This window comes from Dendrobates tinctorius, unplaced genomic scaffold (assembly GCF_039654945.1).
Source record: "Dendrobates tinctorius isolate UK_male_01 unplaced genomic scaffold, ASM3965494v1 ptg000254l, whole genome shotgun sequence".
Lineage (NCBI taxonomy): Eukaryota > Metazoa > Chordata > Amphibia > Anura > Dendrobatidae > Dendrobates > Dendrobates tinctorius.
In genome coordinates, this window is record NW_027361921.1 from 3,241,601 (window position 1) to 3,263,425 (window position 21,825).

Here is a 21,825-nt window from a genome sequence, read left to right on the forward strand (position 1 = left end):
TGCTTTATTCTGCGAGCTATAACTTTTTTATTTTTTCACTGATGACGCTGTATGGCGGCTCGTTTTTTGCGGGACAAGATGACGTTTTCAGCGGTACCATGGTTATTTACATCCATCTTTTTGATCGCGCATTATTGCACTTTTTGTTCGGCGGTATGATGATAAAGCATTATTTTTTGCTTTGTTTTTTATTTTTTAACAGGGTTCACTAAAGGAGTTAACTAGTGGGACAGTTTTATCGGGCGAGTCGTTTCGGACGTGGCGATACTAAATGAGTACTTTTAGTGTGTTGTTTTTATTTCCAAAAAATTAATTTATTAGGGAATATATATTTATTTTAATTTATTTATAGTGATTTTTTTACAATTTAATTTTTACACTTTTTTTTTTTTTTTTTTTACTTAAATTTTCTTGTCCCAGGGGAGGACATTACTGTGAAGTGTCAGATTGCTGATCTGACACTTAGAACAGCGCTGCGTCAGATCAGCGATCTGACAGGCGCTGCTGCAGGCTTCCTCGTTCGTGTCTGCTCTCTGCAGGCACAGAGGAAGAGGAAGCCGGCTCCCTGGAGGAGTCCACGGCCATCTTGGATCCGGGGGCCTGCAAGGAAGGAGGCCCTCAGAGCAGTACATCGCGCTGCTCTGGGGGTCTCAGGGAAGCACGGAGGGAGCCTCCCTCCCTGCCGATGCTTCCCTAATCCCTTGGTACACTGCGATCATGTTTGACCGCCCCTGACACATAGTGCCGGGTGTCAGCTGTGATAATCCAGCTTGCTCAAGTGCTTGCCCAGCCTATTTCAGGCACATTGGATGATTGTACACTTCACTGCAGGTGAGTCACATATGCAAACACATTTGTAAACATGCACTTTTTCGCTCATTACTTCGAACCACCACACAAATTACACACCATTTGAAAGGTAAACTTGCTTTCTTCAGCAAGAAAAGAGCCAAACAAACCACACATTCACGATTTTATCACTAAATACAGTTTAAACATTCATTTTCATAGACCTGCAGAAAGACAATGACCTGCAGGTGGCACCTCAACCGGAAAACATTTTTTGGCCTCTACTTATCAAAACAATTTATTGTATTACCAATCTACATATATAAATACCTGTCTGTGTTCATCATCTTATGAAATACATTTACATTTGACCAGCCTGCTTTTTCTGAAATTGCCTGCGCCCCCCGACGACTAATGTGCGAAAATTTCGTACGGGATAAGCTAGTAATACAAAATCTGAAGAATCACATATTTACGGTATACACAACAGGGTACAGAAATAAGGCAATAGGTAAGACAAGTGACGTGAAGCAGAACTATCATTATGGGAGAGGGATAAATGGTGGTGGCTGTAAATATTGGAACAGTTCATAGATAAGGAGTGTGAAAGTTTTATTGTCCTCTAATTGAGTCCTGGTTCCTTGTTGTGATGCTCCCACGAGGTCTGAGGAGCAAATTCCTTAGTTGGTGCAGAAAGACATAATTCATTCCTGCATTGAGTGTGTCAAAGGTTGTCACAAGTTTATATTCCCAGATCCTTCTGTCTCTCTGAGATTTGAAGTTACCTTTTAATAAAAGTAATTTAATGTCCATGGTGCTGTGATCAGGGATACAAAAATGTTTGGCCACAGGTAGAGCCATTCTTTTTTCTTTTATTGTGTGGCAGTGAGAATTCATCTTTGTTCTAAGCGTTTGCCCTGTCTCCCATACTTACAGGCCTCCAACTGGACATTCGGTACACATAATTAAGTACACCACAGTAGATGTAGACTCTCAAATCTAAATATTTTTCTATCTACTGGCTAACACAGTACAAAAATATACATCTTTCCTGTATATTTCTTGTAGCATCTTATGATAAAGGACTGGAGAGCAAAGGTTATCTCTTCATTGAAGATATTGAGCTGAAGGGATGGGTAGGAAAATATCGTTGAAACGTCACTGTGAGCGTAAGATGGTAGGAAATCTTGCGTTTGGGCCATACTAGAGCGATCAATTTAAATAATATAGGGAACAAAGTACGTGCTCTTTATTCTTGTATTCAGTCATTACGAAACTCCCATAAAAGTGAATGAAGGAAGTCGCATATGTGGGATCACCTCTGTATACGGTCATACGAACTTAATCCCCCTTTACTCCCAAGGGTGGTTTGCACGTTAATGCCCAGGCCAATTTTTACAATTCGGACCACTGTCCCTTTATGAGGTAATAACTCTGGAACGCTTCCATGGATCCCGGTGATTCTGAGACTGTTTTCTCATGACATATTGTACTTCATGTCAGTGGTAAAATTTCATTGTTACAGCTTACGTTTATTTTTGAAAAAAAAACAAAACAAACGGAAATTTGGCGAAAATTTTGAAAATTTATCAATTTTTCCAACGTTGAATTTTCATGCCCTTAAATCACAGAGATATGGCACACAAAATACTTAATAAGTAACATTTCCCACATGTTTACTTTACATCAGCACAATTTTGGAACCAAAATTTTTTTCGTTAGGAAGTTATAAGGGTTAAAAGTTAACCAGCGATTTCTCCTTTTTACAACACCATTTTATTTTTAGGGACCACATCACATTTGAAGTCAATTTGAGGGGTCTATATGATAGAAAATACGCAAAAATGACACCATTCTAAAAACTGCACCACTCAAGGTGCTCAAAACCACATTCAAGAAGTTTATTAACCCTTCAGGTGCTTCACAGGAATTTTTTGCATGTTTAAACAAAATGAACATTTAACTTTTTTCACAAAAAAAAATTACTTTAGGTCCAATTTTTTTATTTTACCAAGGGTAATAGGAGTAATTGGACTGCAAAAGTTATTGTGCAATTTGTCCTGAGTAAGCTGATACCTGATATGTGGGGGGGAACCACTGTTTCGGCGCATGGCAGAGCTCGGAAGGGAATGAGCGACGTTTGACTTTTTCAACGCAAAATTGGCTGGAATTGAGGTCGGGCGCCACGTCACGTTTGGAGAGCCCCTGATGTGCCTAAACAGTGGAAACCCCCCACAAGTGACCCCATTTTGGAAACTAGACCCCCCAAGGAACTTATCTAGATGTGTGGTGAGAACTTTGAACCCCCAAGGGCTTCACAGAAGTTTATAACGTACAGCCGTACAATTAAAAAATTGTTTTTTCCACAAAAATGATCTCTTCACCCCCAATTTTTATTTTCCCAAGGGAAACAGGACCCCAAAAGTTTGTGCAATTTGTCCTGAGTACGCTGATAGCCCATATGTGGGGGTAAACCACTATTTGGGCGCAAGGCAGAGCTCGGAAGGGAAGCAGCGCCATTTGACTTTTTTTGGGCTGGAATTGAGATCAAACGCCATGTTGCGTTTGGAGAGCCCCTGATGTGCCCAAACAGTGGAAACCCCCAATTCTAACTCCAACCCTATTTTTTTTTATTTAGAAAAAACAGAATTAGGGAATATTATTTTTTTTTAATTTATTTTGTGATTTTTTTAAATTTTTAAATTTTTTTTTTTTTTACTTTATTATATTGTCCCATGGGGGGGACATCACTGTCTTTTGTCAGATCGCCTATCTGACACTTAGAACAGCGCTCAGCAGGCAGTGAGGAAGACGCCTCCCTGCAGGACCCCGAAGGCCCCCGCGGCCATATTGGATCCGGAGGCAGGGAGGAGGACTCTCGGAGCGACGCAGCATTCGTGTCACTCCAGGAGTCGCAGGGAAGCACGGAGGGAGTCCCCTCCCTGCGCGCTTCTCTCCTATGCCCCCGGTACACTGCAATCATGTTTGATCGCAGTGTGCCAGTGGTTAATGTGCCGGGGGCAGTCCGTGACCGCCCAATAGTGCCGGGTGTCAGCTGTGATAATCAGCAGACACCCAGCCGTGATCAGGGTATCTCCCACCACGAGCGCCGCTGATCACCTGTGATGTAATATTCCGTCCTTGGGACTTAGGTCCCAGGTCACATGGACGGAATATTACGTCCAATGTAGGAAAGGGGTTAAAGTGGATAAAGTCAACAAAATATATATTTACAGCAAGGATGGGAAGTTAGCCATAGATATACAGTGCAATACAAGGAGACCACACCAATACCTTCTAAAGACTCAGACTCATTAAAAAACACATGACTTACAGAATAATTGGAGATATTGTGAAGAATTTCCGTGATGCAGTGAATTGCACCCCATAATCTAGCTGTTCCCAGTGAGTTAGTAGACGTGCCTTGCCCTGGTCTGGTGTTTCAAATGGTGTGCCTTTTACTGCATGTAAAAACACATACATTCCCTGTTAAGGAAATAAGATAGAGATGGAACATAAAGGTAATCACGCAGTGAACAAATCAATAGAAACACTTCCATGTGTGCCATTTATCACAAGTTTAACAAATCAAAACTCTTTCTTCAGGGTAATTTGCTTGTGAAGATTTATCTAAGTACAATCATGGCCCAAACTTTTGAGGCCGACACAAATTTTGTTTTTCATGGAGTTTGCCCTCAGTCCGGCCCGCAGACTGAGAAAGTCGAGGGGCTGGAAAACAGAGGCCACAGGTTGCACCATGCCTGCCTGCTCTCTGTCTCTATCTGCGCTGACTTCATAGGTGGAGTAGGGGACTCCGGCCACTTCCTCCACCAATCAGCATGTGAAACAGCTGACGCAATTATGTCATTTCATCGCGTCCGCTATGTACTGCGAAGAGTCAGCGCACCAGAGACAGGACCAGAAGCAGAATGCCGAGGAATGGTACCGACGTGTGTATGTGATATTCTTTATTTCATGTGTATGGGATGTTTGGGTGGACATGGAGAGTCTATGGGGGTGTCATGCTGCACATGGGGAGGCTGTGTGGGGCTCATGCAGTATATATAGGTAGGCTGCAAGGGGCTCATGCAGTATACACAGCTCTGGCAAAAATTAAGAGGCCACTGCAAAATTTTCAGTTTGTCTGATTTTCCTCTTTATAGGTATATTTTTCTGTAAAATGTAAATTGCTCTTTTATTCTATAAACTACTGACATGTCTTTGAATTTCCAAGCAGAACATTTTGTATTTATTTTCAGAAAATGAGAAATGGTCAACAAAAAAAAAAAAAAATAAATGCAGTGCTTGCAGACCTCAAACAATGTTAAGAAAACAAGTCCATAATCATTTAGAAACAACAATACTAATGTTTTAACTCAGGAAGAGTTCAGAAATCAATATTTTGTGGAATAACCATGCTTTTTAATCACATGCGTCTTGGCATGCTTTCCACCAGTCTTTCACACTGGTTTTGGGTGACCTTATGCCACTCCTGGTACACAAGTTTAAGCAGTTCTTCTTTGCTTGATGGCTTTGAAAAGAAAAGGGGGAGACAGGGCGCTTCCAATGCGTAGGTCTGTATGGAAAGTAGATGAGTGCACAGCAAGTGTTAGGCTCACCTGATAGGGTTGTGAGAGTCACAACACCTATAATCGCATAAAACAGCTGCAGCAGTCTGCACGAGGTCCAAGGACTTGGTACAAAGAGAAGGCTGGTAGTGCAATAAGAGACTGCGCTGCTGTGGTAGAATTCAAGGTATCTTTATTGCCAATGCATTTCCTGAGCCAGTCCCAGCTCACTTCATCAGGGCATGATGGCACTACCAGCCTTCTCTTTGTTTGATGGCTTGTGACTATCCATCTTCCTCTTGATTACATTCCAAAGGTTTTCAATGGGGTTCAGATCTGGAGATTGGGCTGGCCATGACAGGGATTTGATGTTATGGTCCTTCATCCACACATTAACCTAGCTGTGTGGAATGGCGCATTGTCCTGCTGGAAAAAACAGTCCTCAGAGTTGGGGAACATTGCCTGAGCAGAAGGAATCAACTGTTTTTCCAGGATAACCTTGTATGCCGCTTGATTCATACATCCTTCATAAAGATTAACCTGCCCAATTCCAGCCTTGCTGAAGCATCCCCAGATCATCACCGATCATCCACCAAATTCCACAGTGGGTGCAAGACACTGTGGCTGCTACGCCTCTCCAGGTCTCCGTCTAACCATTAGACAACCAGGTGTTGGACAAAGCTATAAATTAGACTCATCAGAGAAGGTTACCTTACTCCAGTATTCTATGGTCCAATCCTTATAGTCTTTGGCAAACTTCAGCCTGGCTCTCCTTTGCTTCCCATTGATGAAAGGCTTTTTTCTAGCTTTACATGACTTGAGCCCTGCCTCTAGGAGCCTGTTACGAACTGTTCTTGCTGTGCACTTCACCCCAGCTGCCATTTGCCATTCCTTTTGTAGGTCACTTGATGCCATCCTGCGGTTGCTGAGTGACATTCAAATAAGATGATGGTCATCCCGGTCAGTGGAGTCGTTTTCGCCCTCTGCCGGTCTGTATCTTTGTTGTCCCTAATGTCTGCTGCTTGACCTTGTTATAAGTCCTGCGGTTTATCTGCGGTTTTACACCTCATAATGGATGAGGTGTAAAACTGCAGCGTTTCTGCACCAAACAATTGACATGCTGCAAATTGGAAACCGCAGCAAAACCGTGCGGAAAAATCCGCAGCATGTGCACAGTGTTTTTAATTTCCATAGGAAATAAAGGTACTGTACAACGCAGCAGAATCTGCACCGTGTGCACATACCCTTAGAAATTTTAAGGATGGAGGCAACATGACGCTCACTGTATCCCTCTGCTAGTAAAGCCAGAATTGAGCCCTTCATTCCTCAATCAAGACTTTTCTTTTCAACTCCTTTGGTATGGCTAAAAGTTATTTTTTCATTCCTATTACTTTTGGGATATTACTAGCACTTGTTTTGCCATCCAGCTTGTCCTATTGAAAGAGGATTGTGAACACCACAACAGATTTTTTTTTTTATACTTTCCTTCGTTAAACAATATTTGGTTCAGGTGATCGCCTAATCAGAAGCACATTAAGTAGAATGTGGTGTACTCTGGTTGGAATTCAACAGGGAATGGAATGGCTGTCAGACATGTAGAGAAGCTGATTTTTTTAGAAAACTGTGCAGTGGTCTCTTAATTTTTGCCAGAGCTGTATGTAAAAACATAGCCTGTATGTAAAAATGCACTCAATTGTTTAAGCTTGACAATGCTAATACATTTTCTATGCTAGGTCATTGTTGAGCGATTTATAAAACTGTCTAAAACACACAGTAAGTGTTGTGAAAGGAGAGTCACTTCTTGGCAATGAGCTGGGCACTTTAGATCCATTATAATTTACAGTCAATAGCTGTATAATATGCAACTACTGAGGTGGCACATTCAGTTTGGGGTACAATTGGCAAGTATACTAATTAAAGAGTATCTGTCACTCCCTTGGACATATTAATAGGTTACATATGGATATAACAGGCTATAGAATGGCTAAAATAATCATACTTGTATGCCCATATCTGTGCTCTTGTTGTGGAGAAATCCTCTTATTCGTTTATGGTAATAAACCACTGTAAGTGGGGAGAGCACCTTAACACTGGTCACTGGAGGCAGCAGTTCCCTTAAATTGGCGGAAAACGTCAATTGTAATCCCGTGATTGCAGGGTGCGGGATTCCAGGACCACCACTACACGTCACAGGGGACAGTGATGCTGATGGGATGGGGCTGGTATGCTAATGAAGACCGGAGGCAGGGATTTCTTTCAGACACAAAATGCCCCACAGCCTTGAAGAATGCATTACCATAAACAAATAAAAGCAGATTTGTCCACAAGACAACAGATATGAGCATACAGGAATGACTATTTTAACCATTCTATGACCTGTATGACCATATTAATAGGTTACATACGTCCAAGGGGGTGACAGATTCCCCTTAAATATTTATATCCCACCAAGGACAACATCTGCAAGGAGTTTGTATGTTCTCCCTGTGTTTGCATGGATTTCCTCCGGGTTCTCCGGTTTCCTCCCACATTCCAAAGACATACTGATAGGGAATTTAGATTGTGAGCCCCATCAGGGACAGTGATGATAATGTGTGCAAACTGTAAAGCGCTGCGGAATATGTTAGCGCTATATAAAAATAAAGATTATTATTACTATCCCGAATGATCATGATGACTGCTAATTTTCATCTTGGGCTCCATGTTTTAACAGAATTCCTCAGGCTTCTTTCTGCACATGCCATGGATATTTTTTGGGAGTTTGTAATATGTCTTGTTTGTGTCTGCACACGACGCACCGAAGAACTAAGACTGAGAATCTTAAGGGAAATGGTCCAAAGAAACGTATCAAGAACTTACCAAGTTGTGAATGACATTAGTCAAAGTCCAAGCAACAGGCACACTAAAGAAGGGAATGCTGAGGAGGACGATGTGTAGCATACCGACTCCCAGGGCATATGTCAGCCACATTCCACGACTGTTCATTACCCTTGTATTTGGGTTTACCTCACTGTGTGCTACACCCACATTCATTTTTGCTCTGTTAAAAAAGGGGAGTCAAAAGAAAATTGGTAAATATTCATGATTTGTTGCATAAGCACAAACACACAATAATTGAAGATTTATATTACTCAAATTTTCAAAAAGGATTATAGAGACATTTTGACAGTTTAAGTACACCAATCTCATCAGATCTAAGGCCCATTTCATAATGCATGAAATTTGTGTTCTAAAATATGATTACAGATCACTTTTGAATTTGAATATAGAAACCATCTTGTTTAGAGATGGGTGGACAACCTGGATGTACGGGTATGCAGGTTCGGCCGAACAGTTACAAAAAGTTTGAGTTTGGGCAGCAGAACAGCACCCAGACCCGAACCCCATCCCCTTGAATGGGGCTTGAACATTTAGTGTTTGCTACGCTGTCATGTGCATGACAGCGTGGCAAACATCGCTTCTGATCGACGGTGAAATCCTCCCCGCCGGTCAGAGAGCCGCAGTTCCTACGTAGTCAAAAGACAGAATGAGCACTCAGCTATGATCAGAGGTATAAGCTATGTGCACATGTCCGGAATTCCCGTGGATTTTATGCATTTTTGCCGCAAAAACGAGGCGTAAACGCATAAAATAAGCAACCCATTGTATTCAATGGCATTCTGCACATGCTGTGCTAATGCTGCGTATTTTTCCACGGGAAAAATCGCATTGCGGAAAAATACGCAGCAGGCTCATTTGTGCGGAATCGCGGGAATTCTGCACACATAGGAATGCATTGTTCCGCTTACTTTCCGCATGTGGCTATGGCCACCATGTGTAAAGTAAGCGGAAAATGTGCGAATGCTACCCAGTGTCTGGAGGAGAGGAGACTGGAAGGTGAGAAAAACACCATTTTTTATGGTTTTTAACTTTATATCTTTTTACTACTGATGCTGCATAGGCAGTCTCAACAGTAAAAAGTTGGTCACACTAGTCAAACACTATGTTTGACAAGTGTGACCAAGCTACAGATCGTTTGGAAAACGCTAGCATTCTGCAAGCTAATTACGCTTGCAAAACGCTAGTTTATTGCGGGAATTACACATGTGGAATTCTAGCGTATTTCCCGCGGCAGGGAGTTGCGGAATTCCCGCGGAAATTTCTGCGGCAATTCCGCAATGTGTGCACATTGCCTAAAGCTTACCTCCGGTCACTGGTGTCAGCTGATGGGACTACTGATCCCATCATCCGACACTTGCTACCACCAATTAGAGCAGGAGTGGAGGCTGGGAGTATTCATTAGCCACTCCTGCGCTGTAAATAAATAATAAAAAAAAAAAAAAAAAAAAAAAAAAGGCGTGTGTTCCCCTGTATTTTTGCTAACCAGCCAGGCAAAACTCACAGCTGTGGGCTGCAACCCGCAGCTGTCAGCTTCAACAAGACTAGTTATCAAGAATAGAGGGGTCCCCATGCTGTTTTTTAAGTTATTTAAAAAAACGGCGTGGGGTCCCCCCTAAGGCCTCTTTCGCCGTAATGTTGCTGTCCGTCAACATCCTCAAAGATTTCCAAACGGAGCTTGCAACGTATTTTTGGCCGGCGGATCCTCCAGACACTGATTTAACCCAAAATTCTGTCTGGGTGCCGGACAAAAAACAAAACAAAAAACAAAACATCTCTCTCTCTCTCTCCCAGCGGTTCCTTTAAATTTCCTCCGTTCACATCAGTTAACAACAGATCCGCTTGTCCGCCTTTTTGGCGGATTTTAACTGACACAAAAAACTGAAGTGTGAAAGAGGCCTAATTTTGACAACCAACCTTGCTAAAGCAGACAACTAGGGGCTGGTATTCTCAGGCTGGTAAGGGGCCACGGATATTGCCCCCCAGCCTAAAAATAGCAGCTTGCAGCTGCCCAGAAAAAACACATCTATTAGATGCACTAATTCTGGCGCTTTGCCCAGCTCTTCCCACTTGCCCTGTAGCGGTGGCAAGTGAGGTGATAGTTGGGGGGGGGGTTGATGTCACCTATGTATTGTCAGGTGACATCAAGCCCCAAGGTGTAAGGATTCCAGACTTTCATTTTTGCGTGCTCGTCCTTATCCAAGATGGAGTCTTGTATCTTGCCTGTCATGGAATTTCCTGTCTGTTCTGATTATTTAAGACCAGGCCGCGTGTTCCTCTTTGCCTGAGTATTATGTTGCTGTTGGCTCCTGAGCTCCTGCCTGTCTACTGGTGGACTTCCTGCTGCTGCTCGTTACTCGGTGTTCTGCTTCTCCATGTTATGCTGCCTACAGTCATCTGTGCGTCTCCCTGATGACAACAAATACAGGGTATTCAGTCGATACGTTTTTTTCAAAAAATAAGGGTTACCTTGACGAGGTGGAGCAGCTTGGTATACATTTTTTTTTTTGCAAAAAAACGTATCGACTAAATACCCTGTATTTGTTGTCATCTTTTTATCAGCACTTGCTGACTACTGTCATATGTCTTACTGCAAGGTATTTCTGCACATTTGTCATTCTGTACCTTCTGTTTGTGTTTCAGCTAGTGGGTGGTGTGAACAGTGTCCGACCGACTTGTTCAAGTTTGCTGAAGTGTACATTCCCTAAAGGGAAATTTGTGTGGATGAATCTCTCATCCACTTCAAAGGGAGGCTTCAGTTCTGTCAGTACCTGCCCAGCAAGAGGGCGAGGTATGGGATAAAACTCTACAAGCTGTGTGAGAGTACCTCATGGAACACTCTCAGCTTTAGAGTTTACCAAGGGAAGGACAGCAGGATCCAGCACCCAGAATGGCCACCTGCTCTGGGGGGTGAGTGGGAAAATAGTGATTTGGTCCACCCACCGCATGATAAAAGATTACCATCTGTACGTTGATGACTTTTAAACAAGCATCCCACTCTTTCAATCCCTCTCTGCCAAGAGCTACTGCAGCTTGCGGTACGGTGCGCAGAAACCAGAGGGGTCTCCCTTTGTTGCTAATTGAGCAGACTCTCCCAAAGGGTGAGAGCCGAGCCCAATGTAGCAGCAACATGGTAGTGGTCAAGTTCAAAGACAAAAAGGATGTCTTTTTCTTGACAACAATCCATGGTCCCAGCACCAAGGCCACCACCGTTCGAGGTACCCCAGCACAGGTCCACAAACCGGACTTTGCCCTAGGGTACAACAAACACATGGGGAAGTTGATCTTTCTGATCAAGTCCTCCAGCCCTATAGTGCCATGCGGAAGGCGATGGTGTGATATAAAAAACTGGATGTGCACATTGTACAAATGGCACTGTATAATGCATTTGTGCTATCACGATGTGTATACTACACCAGACACACCAACCTGACGTACAATACAGTACACCACACCACACACCAACCTGACATACACTACACCACATACACCAACCTGACGTAGTGCGTCAGGTTGGTGTGTGGTATAGTGTATGCCAGGTTGTTGTGTATAATACACCACACACACCAACCTGACGTCGTGTGTCAGGTTGGTGTGTGGTGTATACTACAGGATGGTGTGTGTGTGGTGTATACTACACCAATCACACCAAACTGACGCACACACCACACACCAACCTGACATACGCGACATGGTGTCCGCTAACGATTGGAGCTAATTTTCTATTCAAAAAGTCAAATGGCGCTCCTTCCCTTCCGAGCCCTGCCGTGCGCCCAAACAGTGGTTTATGACAACATATGAAGTATGGGTGTACTCAGGAGAAATTGCCCAACAAATTTTAGGATCCAATTTATCCTGTTGCCCATGTGAAAAAGAAAAAATTGAGGCTCAAATTAATTTTTTGTGAAAAAAAAGTACTTTTTCATTTTTACGGATCAATTTGTGAAGCACCTGGGGGTTGAAAGGGCTCACTATGCATCTAGATAAGTTCCTTCGGGGGTCTAGTTTCCAAAATGGGGTCACTTGTGGGGGAGCTCCAATGTTTAGGCACACAGGGGCTCTCCAAACGCCACATGGCGTCTGCTAACGAATGGAGCCAATTTTCCATTCAAAAAGTCAAATGGCGCTCCTTCCCTTCAGAGCCCTGCCGTGCGCCCAAACAGTGGTCCCCCCCCACATATCGGGTTTCAGCGTACTCAGAACAAATTGGACAACAACAATTGGGGTCCACTTTCTCCTTTTACCCTTGGGAAAATAAAAAAAAATTGGTGCTAAAAGATCATTTTTGTGACTAAAACGTTAAATGTTCATTTTTTCCTTCCATGTTGCTTCTGCTGCTGTGAAACACCTGAAGGGTTAATAAACTTCTTAAATGTGGTTTTGATCAGCTTGAGGGGTGCAGTTTTTAGAATGGTGTCAATTTTGGGTATTTTCAGCCATATAGACCCCTCAAACTGACTTCAAATGTGAGGTGGTCCCTAAAAAAAGAGGTTTTGTAAATTTTGTTGTAAAAATGAGAAAATCACTTATAACTTGCTATAAAAAAAAAAAAAATTGATTTCAAAATTGTGCTGATGTAAAGTAGACATGTGGGAAATGTTAGTTATTAACTATTTTGTGTCATATAACTCTCTGGTTTAACAGAATAAAGATTCAAAATGTGAAAATTGCGAATTTTCACAAATAAACGGAAAAATTATCAACCTAAATTTACCACTAACATGAAGCCCAATATGTCACGATAAAACAGTAAAACAGTCTCAGAATCGCTAGGATCCGTTGACGCGTTCCTGAGTTATTACCTCATAAAGGGACACTGGTCAGAATTGCAAAAAATGGCCAGGTCATTAAGGTCAAAATAAGGTATTAAGTGCCTTGTGCATTTCCACCCATAGGATTGCTGGACTTCAACACTTTAGTGCTGTGTCTGTGCTCATTTATAATATAGCTGTACTTCTTTATTAAATGTGGTGTGCTTACTCTCATACTTACTGCTGGACTCCCACGTTCAGTGCCTTGTGCACACCCGTGTCATATTACTGTTGGACTGGTTCATATTAGCGGTCGCACCTCACTCTGAACTGAGGTGACAGCGATGAGATCTACGCTAGCACTGTGAGAAAAACTCTCTCAGTGCTAGCGGGGATGTCACTAAGGTCACGGCAGTTCAGCCCGGCGGGGAACGGAGCCTCACTGACCGGAGGTAACCTCGATGACATCACCACCGGTATCAGAGGCTGAGCTTGCAGCAGTTCAGTCACCAGTCGCATCTTGGCACTGTTGAGGTAGAAAACTGTTTATTCCCCAGACATTTAATAAGGCGTGGGACAGAACGACAAACAGGTATGGTATATTGTTGATTTTTTATTTTGCTTTTATTACAGGAGAACGAGGGCTTCGCTGGAATTAGGCGTTTAAATAAAAATGGAAAACTGCGTTTTGTTTTAGTTCAAATAAATTACTTTATTCTGTTTGTGTCTTTACTTACCACACAACTATAGGATTAGCAATGGAAATGTGTCTTACAGACACCTCTCCATTACCAAGCCATGGGCTTGATGTTACCTGACAATACAAAGGTGACATTAACCCCACAAATATGAACCCCACTTACCACCACTACAGGGTAAGTGGGAAGAGCCGGGCAAGTCTAATAGGTGTGCCTTTTCTGGGCCTCTGCGGGCTGCTATTTTTAGGCTGGGGGGGCAATATCCATGGCTCCTTACCAGCTGTCTGCTTTAGCAAGGCTGGTTGCCAAAAATGGGAGGGATCCCAAGCTGGTTTTTTTTTTAAATTTAATTAAAAACAGCGAGGGGACCCCTCTATTCTTGATAACTAGCCTTGCTGAAGCTGACAGCTGCAGCTGACAGCTGCAGCCCCCAGCTGTGAGTTTTGTCTGGCTGGTTAGCAAAAATACAGTAGAACCCACGCCGTTTTTATTTATTTATTGTGCAGGAGCGGCTAATGAATACTCCCATCCGCAGCTCCTGCTCTCGCTGTTATTAGCGTCAGCAGGCGTCGGATGATGGGAGCTGTAGTCCTATCAGCTGACGCCAGTGACCAAAGGTAAACTTTATACCTCCGATGACAGCTGAGCGCTCTTGCTGTCTTTTGACAGCGTGGGAACAGCTGGCTCTCTGACTGGCGGGGAGGATTTCTCCGCAGTTCAGAAGCGATGTTTGCAACGCTGTCATGTGCATGACAGTGCGACAAAAATCCGGTGTTTGCGCAGCCGAACCGGAACAGTTACACGGACTTCCTGATGAAGTCCATGCCCGAACAGTAGGTGTTCGGTATGGACGCCGAACTTTACTGTTCGGCTTCGCCCATCTCTAATCTTCTTCTCTTTAGAAGGCCAGGTTCAGACGTGCATTTTTCATAGTCCATATACAGACTGCAATGCTGGAGACCCCCCGGGAGAAGCTAGAGATCCTGCTCAGGATCTGGGGAGGAGGCAGTAAAGCAGAGTTTCTTTTCTTTACTGCGTCTGGGGCCAGGAGTTTTCTGAAAATGGAAAACCCATCTAAAGCATGTACCCAGACATCTATGGCATGTCTGTCCCAATTTACTTTTAGGAGTTAAAAAATAACTATGTGTGCTCGCTTGTCTAGTTTAGTGAATTCCTGTAGAATCTCATGAGACCAGGGCATCCCACAGCTGCGTTCCCATTGAAGTAGATTGGGCCCTGTTCTTGAAACTACTGTAGGCCTCAGAGGCGAGGTCAACATCTATTAGACATTTATGGCATATTCTGTAGATTGAGATATATCTATAGTTAGAATGAGAATGTTAAGACTTGAAGAATAACCGTTACTTTTATAAGTCAGCAGTGCGAGCCTAGATCGTAAACATTGCAATTCTAGTTACTTATGCAATCTGATCAATGAAGCTGCTTCTAATCAGATGGGACTTTACCCTTCTGTTGCCTCATGCAAGAACTAAAGGTGAATTGAGAATAGGTGAGAAACCTTGAACAGTGTTCAAAAGAATGCTCATTGCCAATTATTAGCATGTGTAAACATGACAGCAATCACTTGACAACAGCTTGTTCATTGGGCGATTGGCTCATTTATTCAGGCATCAAAAGAAAAAAATAAACACCATTATCGGCAGCTCATCACCCCATGTACCCAGGGCACGTTCTGCTGCTAAGGGCCCCGTCACACATAGCGACACACCAGCAATCCCGACAACGATATGACCTTGTCAGGATCGCTGGTGTGTCGCTATATGATCGCTGGTGAGCTGCCAAACAGGCAGCTTCACCAGCGATCAGCACCAGCGACACGCGGGTAACAAGCGACGCATGTCGCTTAGTTACCCGCTGTGTATGTTAAAAACCAGCGCGCTGGTGCAGGGAGCTGGTAACCAAGGGAAACATTGGGTTTCTAAGCGCCAGCTCCCTGCACCAGCGCGCTGGTTTCTAAGCGCCGCACGGCGCTTAGAAACCCGATGTTTATCTTGGTTACCAGGCTCCAGCTCGATGGTCTCCCGCTTGTCACACGCAGCGATGTGTGCTGGCCAGCGGGAGACCAACAATCAAAAAAATGTCCAGGCCATCCGAGCACAATCAGTGATACCCGGCCGCTGATAAGTGTCACACACAGCGATCTTGCTGGGGAGATCGCTGTTGCGTCACAAAACTTGTGTCTCAGCAGCGATCTCGCTAGTGAGATCGCTATGTGTGACGGGGGCTTAACACAATGTTGTGCAAACAATGGTTCTATTCCCATCAGTACTTGTCAGCTTGTAATTGCGTGCAGCTCGACATGTACATAGTCTATCAGCACTACTGAAAAGGAACGCTCTCAAGTATATATCCACAGGACAGGGGAGAAATCTCCAATCTCATATCGATATCACTATTTTTCCAAAAGTTGTGAAGTTTTATTTTTGGAGCCACGGATGCTGGATTACCTGTCATTCCTTACAGTCTATGTTCACCTACGATCTGGTCTGGAGATCATCTGTGCACCTCACCTACTATACTGGCGAGTTCACAAAAGTTTTCCCTTTTTTACTTATTCCATGACAAGATTAACATCCTCAAACTGGTGAAAGGTTTTCTTTAGGCTATGTGCACACGTTGCGGATTTTCATGCGGATCCGCAGCGTTTTTGAATTGCATGAAATCCGCAGTGTAGGGCACATCTAATGTTAGTCAATGGGAAAAGAATTACTGTGCCCATGCTGCGGAAAAATCCGCGCAGATTTGCAACTTTTTTCCCCGCAGCATGTCAATTCTTTTTGCGGATCCGCAGCAGCGTTTTCCAGTCTGGCACATAAAAATCTCTCTCACAAGGGACAAAGTTCAACCGAATCCATTCCCAGTAACACCAACCAAATTCGCACAGCAAAAAAAGGCATTAAAATCCGCATCAATTCTGCATGAAAACTGCGGACGTTTTTCCCTGCATTTTCTGCCAAGAGATGCGGATTCTCTGCAGAAAATTCTGCAGGCTAAGCTGCAACGTGTGCAAATACCCTTAACGCCTTAGCGACAGAGCCAGTTTGCAGCTTAATGACGGCGCCAAATTTTACAATTCTGACCACTGTCCCTTTATGAGGTTATAACTCTGGAACGCTTTAATGGATATTCTTATGATCACACCCCTTCTTTGTTCATGTGGATGATGCCTCTCTACATTATCCACAGTCTCCCTGGCATTACGCTCCTGCGCAGGCATACTTCTCTGCCATGACTACGGTAGAGTAAAATACATCAGGGCTCTCTGACCTTTCCAGGCGCCTGCGCACTGCAGTAGTTTGCTCTGCTAACCAGGGCTGTGGAGTCGGAGTCGTGGAATCTGAGCTCATTTTGGTCCGACTCCTAAAATATATAATAAATTGGGTACAGTAGTTCAATGCAGAATGTGCGGAATATTTTTTCATAGGAATTTGGGAAAGTTATGAAATGTCCTATAAATGGCTGTTCTATTCCTGATCTAAGGCTACATTCACACACAGCGTTTTTGCTGCGTTTCTTGAGGATATGTTTTTCAGCTGCAAAAGCAGATGAGATTTTTAAAAAACCGCATCACCTGAAAGGTTTTTGAGCTCATAGACAATGTTTTCAATAGAGCAGATTTCTAATCTGCGTTTGCTATCTATATATCCATTTATCCATATCTGTATCCATATCATATCTGTACCAAAAAGAATGCATGTCAGATAGCACACAGACTAACACTCCTTTTTTTTTTTTAGCACCAGTCAGGGACACCTCATAGCTGCCCAAAAGGACGCCCAGGACAGGCATTGCTCGTCTTCAGTAACATATCAACATCAATTGATAGTTGGAATAAATAGACTGCATTCACCACATCTTAAGGTGCAGTGTTATGAATGGGTCACCGAGGAGAAAAAAAAAGCAAAACAAGCTAAGTCACAGAAAACCAGAGAGGTTGGTAACTATGCAGATTGCAGATTCCTGATCCTACCACACAACTAGCAGTAGCCGTGGAGCGTGCCTACGATGTTTCTAGATGCCTCGTCACGGCCGGAGGACTAAATAAGCCTAAAGCATGAAAAGGGGAAAACTAACTTCCCCAGAGCAGACCCCAAAGGAATAGACAGCCCCCACACATGTATTGACGGTGAAACAAGATGAAAACACAAACACAGGCAGGAAAATAGGCTGAGCAAATGATGGGGCCCAAACTAACTAGAGAGGAGAGGAAAGGAAAGACACTCTCTGCAATCTGCCCAAAACCCTACAAAATAATGTCCAACACTTCTGATAGCAAAATTAACCCTGAAGTCACTAGACTTCTCCCACTATATCAGCACTCTGAAATATTCTGAGACAGAGCAAAAAGAGACCGAACTAGTAAGGGACAAAAAGCCAATTGGCAAAATACTGATAAATAAGAGTGGAAATTCAGCACAGCCCCCAGCCGGGGCTGGCTGACCACACAAAAAACTGAATAGACCAACAAAATCAAGTGTGAACATTAGCAGAAAAACTTAGCTTTAGATGACTGGAACAGAGCTGAAAACCAAGAGCTGACAAGCCAGAAGGAATCACCAGCAACTGAATAGGGCGTTGGCTGTCTTAAATCCAATCTGAGAATCCTGAGGTCCAATCGTCATCCTCATTCTCAGGTGGCAGATCTCCACCGATCAAGCCAGCCCCATCACCTCCCGTCACCACCAGAGGGAGTCTGGAAGGGGACCTCACAACTGGTGAACCAGAGAATGAACTCACAACACAGAGCTGCCTGAGTAGACTGCACAAGCCACTGAGAGCTGTGGAGCTCACTGCCTGTCTCCATCGCTACAGGCAATAACAGTCACTGGGAGCAGCGACAGAGGCTCAGTGCTGGACCAGGGGAGAGGGAATAAAGCACAGATATTATACGATAAACTACAGCAGGTGCCCGGGGGGGGGGGGGGTCTGAAACCGGAATATAAAAAAAACAAAAAACATTTCATTAGACGTGAATAGCAAAGAAAAAGAAAGGCAACATTGCTGGACTAGGAAGTAAAAAAAAGGTTAGACGTGTCAAAGATAGCACAACATTTACATATAACATATATATATTGCTTTGGAAAGAAAACAGACACTGACACATCTGTGAGAAGCGTCCGTCTGTGGGATGAGTCCAGTAGACATAGCAAGAGCGTCCATGATGTGCAGGATCCCATCACCACACAGCCGGGTCCATGTTGTCAGGACCGTACATGGTGTGCAGAATCCCATCACCTCACAGCCAGGTCAGAGCTACAGCAGGAGCGTCCATAGTGTGCAGGATCCCATCTCCTCACAGCTAGATCAGCACCACAGCAGCAGCGCCACAGCAAGAGCGTCCATGGTGTGAAGGATCCCATCAACTCACAGCTGGGTCAGTGCCACAGCAGGAACATCCGTGGAGTGTAGGATCCCTTCACCTCACAGCCGGTCAGCTCCACAGCAGCAGCATCCGCAGAGTGCAGGATCCCATCATCTCACAGCAGGGTCAGCACCACAGCAGCAGCGTCCACAGTGTGCAGGAACCCATCACCTCACAGCAGGGTCAGCGCCACAGCAGCAGCATCCACAGGGAGCAGGATCCCATCACCTCACAGCCAGTCAGCGCCACAGCAGCAGCGTCCACAGTGTGCAGGAACCCATCACCTCACAGCAGGGTCAGCGCTAGAGCAGCAGCATCCACAGGGAGCAGGATCCCATCACCTCACAGCCGGTCAGCGCCACAGCAGCAGCATCCACAGGGTGCAGGACCCCATCACCTCACCGCCGGTCAGCGCCACAGCAGCAGCATCCACAGAGTGCAGGACCCCATCACCTCACCGCCGGTCAGCTCCACAGCAGCAGCATCCACAGGGTGCAGGACCCCATCACCTCACCGCCGGTCAGCGCCACAGCAGCAGCATCCACAGGGTGCAGGACCCCATCACCTCACCGCCGGTCAGCGCCACAGCAGCAGCATCCACAGAGTGCAGGACCCCATCACCTCACCGCCGGTCAGCTCCACAGCAGCAGCATCCACAGGGTGCAGGACCCCATCACCTCACCGCCGGTCAGCGCCACAGCAGCAGCATCCACAGGGTGCAGGACCCCATCACCTCACCGCCGGTCAGCTCCACAGCAGCAGCATCCGCAGAGTGCAGGATCCCATCACCTCACAGCCGGTCAGCGCCACAGCAGCAGCATCCACAGAGTGCAGGACCCCATCACCTCACCGCCGGTCAGCTCCACAGCAGCAGCATCCACAGAGTGTAGGATCCCTTCACCTCACAGCCGGTCAGCGATACAGCAGCAGCATCCACAGAGTGCAGGATCCCATGACCTCACAGCAGGGTCAGCGCCGCAGCATCCGCAGAGTGCAGGATCCCATGACCTCACAGCAGGGTCAGCGCCACAGCAGCAGCGTCCATAGTGTGCAGGACCCCATCACCTCACAGCCGGTCAGCGATACAGCATCCACAGAGTGCAGGATCCCATGACCTCACAGCAGGGTCAGCGCCGCAGCATCCGCAGTGTGCAGGACCCCATCACCTCACAGCAGGGTCAGCGCCACAGCAGCAGCATCCACAGAGTGCAGGACCCCATCACCTCACCGCCGGTCAGCGCCACAGCAGCAGCATCCACAGGGTGCAGGACCCCATCACCTCACCGCCGGTCAGCGCCACAGCAGCAGCATCCACAGGGTGCAGGACCCCATCACCTCACCGCCGGTCAGCGCCACAGCAGCAGCATCCACAGAGTGCAGGACCCCATCACCTCACCGCCGGTCAGCGCCACAGCAGCAGCATCCACAGGGTGCAGGACCCCATCACCTCACCGCCGGTCAGCGCCACAGCAGCAGCATCCACAGGGTGCAGGACCCCATCACCTCACCGCCGGTCAGCGCCACAGCAGCAGCATCCACAGGGTGCAGGACCCCATCACCTCACCGCCGGTCAGCGCCACAGCAGCAGCATCCACAGGGTGCAGGACCCCATCACCTCACCGCCGGTCAGCGCCACAGCAGCAGCATCCACAGGGTGCAGGACCCCATCACCTCACCGCCGGTCAGCTCCACAGCAGCAGCATCCGCAGAGTGCAGGATCCCATCACCTCACAGCCGGTCAGCGCCACAGCAGCAGCATCCACAGAGTGCAGGACCCCATCACCTCACCGCCGGTCAGCTCCACAGCAGCAGCATCCACAGAGTGTAGGATCCCTTCACCTCACAGCCGGTCAGCGATACAGCAGCAGCATCCACAGAGTGCAGGATCCCATGACCTCACAGCAGGGTCAGCGCCGCAGCATCCGCAGAGTGCAGGATCCCATGACCTCACAGCAGGGTCAGCGCCACAGCAGCAGCGTCCATAGTGTGCAGGACCCCATCACCTCACAGCCGGTCAGCGATACAGCATCCACAGAGTGCAGGATCCCATGACCTCACAGCAGGGTCAGCGCCGCAGCATCCGCAGTGTGCAGGACCCCATCACCTCACAGCAGGGTCAGCGCCACAGCAGCAGCATCCACAGAGTGCAGGACCCCATCACCTCACCGCCGGTCAGCGCCACAGCAGCAGCATCCACAGGGTGCAGGACCCCATCACCTCACCGCCGGTCAGCGCCACAGCAGCAGCATCCACAGGGTGCAGGACCCCATCACCTCACCGCCGGTCAGCGCCACAGCAGCAGCATCCACAGGGTGCAGGACCCCATCACCTCACCGCCGGTCAGCGCCACAGCAGCAGCATCCACAGGGTGCAGGACCCCATCACCTCACCGCCGGTCAGCGCCACAGCAGCAGCATCCACAGGGTGCAGGACCCCATCACCTCACCGCCGGTCAGCGCCACAGCAGCAGCATCCACAGAGTGCAGGACCCCATCACCTCACCGCCGGTCAGCGCCACAGCAGCAGCATCCACAGGGTGCAGGACCCCATCACCTCACCGCCGGTCAGCGCCACAGCAGCAGCATCCACAGGGTGCAGGACCCCATCACCTCACCGCCGGTCAGCGCCACAGCAGCAGCATCCACAGGGTGCAGGACCCCATCACCTCACCGCCGGTCAGCGCCACAGCACTGCACTATAGAGATGACCTTAGTGACAGTGTAGCCGGTGACGAGACACATCCAGAGGCGGCTCTGCAG

General features: G+C 46.3%; 1 protein-coding gene across 3 annotated transcripts in view; it reads right to left on the reverse strand.

Annotated features, from left to right (window-relative positions):
- Positions 1-21,825, reverse strand: part of ORMDL1 (ORMDL sphingolipid biosynthesis regulator 1) — a 130,535-nt gene that overhangs the window by 108,277 nt on the left and 433 nt on the right. For all 3 annotated transcript variants that reach the window (XR_012226455.1, XM_073558110.1, XM_073558111.1), the window contains exons 2-3: positions 8,217-8,397; positions 4,124-4,275 (exon numbers count right to left, since the gene is read on the reverse strand). Coding sequence is in view for 2 of the 3 variants with exons in the window: in XM_073558110.1 (XP_073414211.1) it covers positions 4,124-4,275; positions 8,217-8,390 (326 nt within the window). In the remaining variant the exon portion in view is untranslated. The remainder of the gene's footprint in view (positions 1-4,123; positions 4,276-8,216; positions 8,398-21,825) is intronic.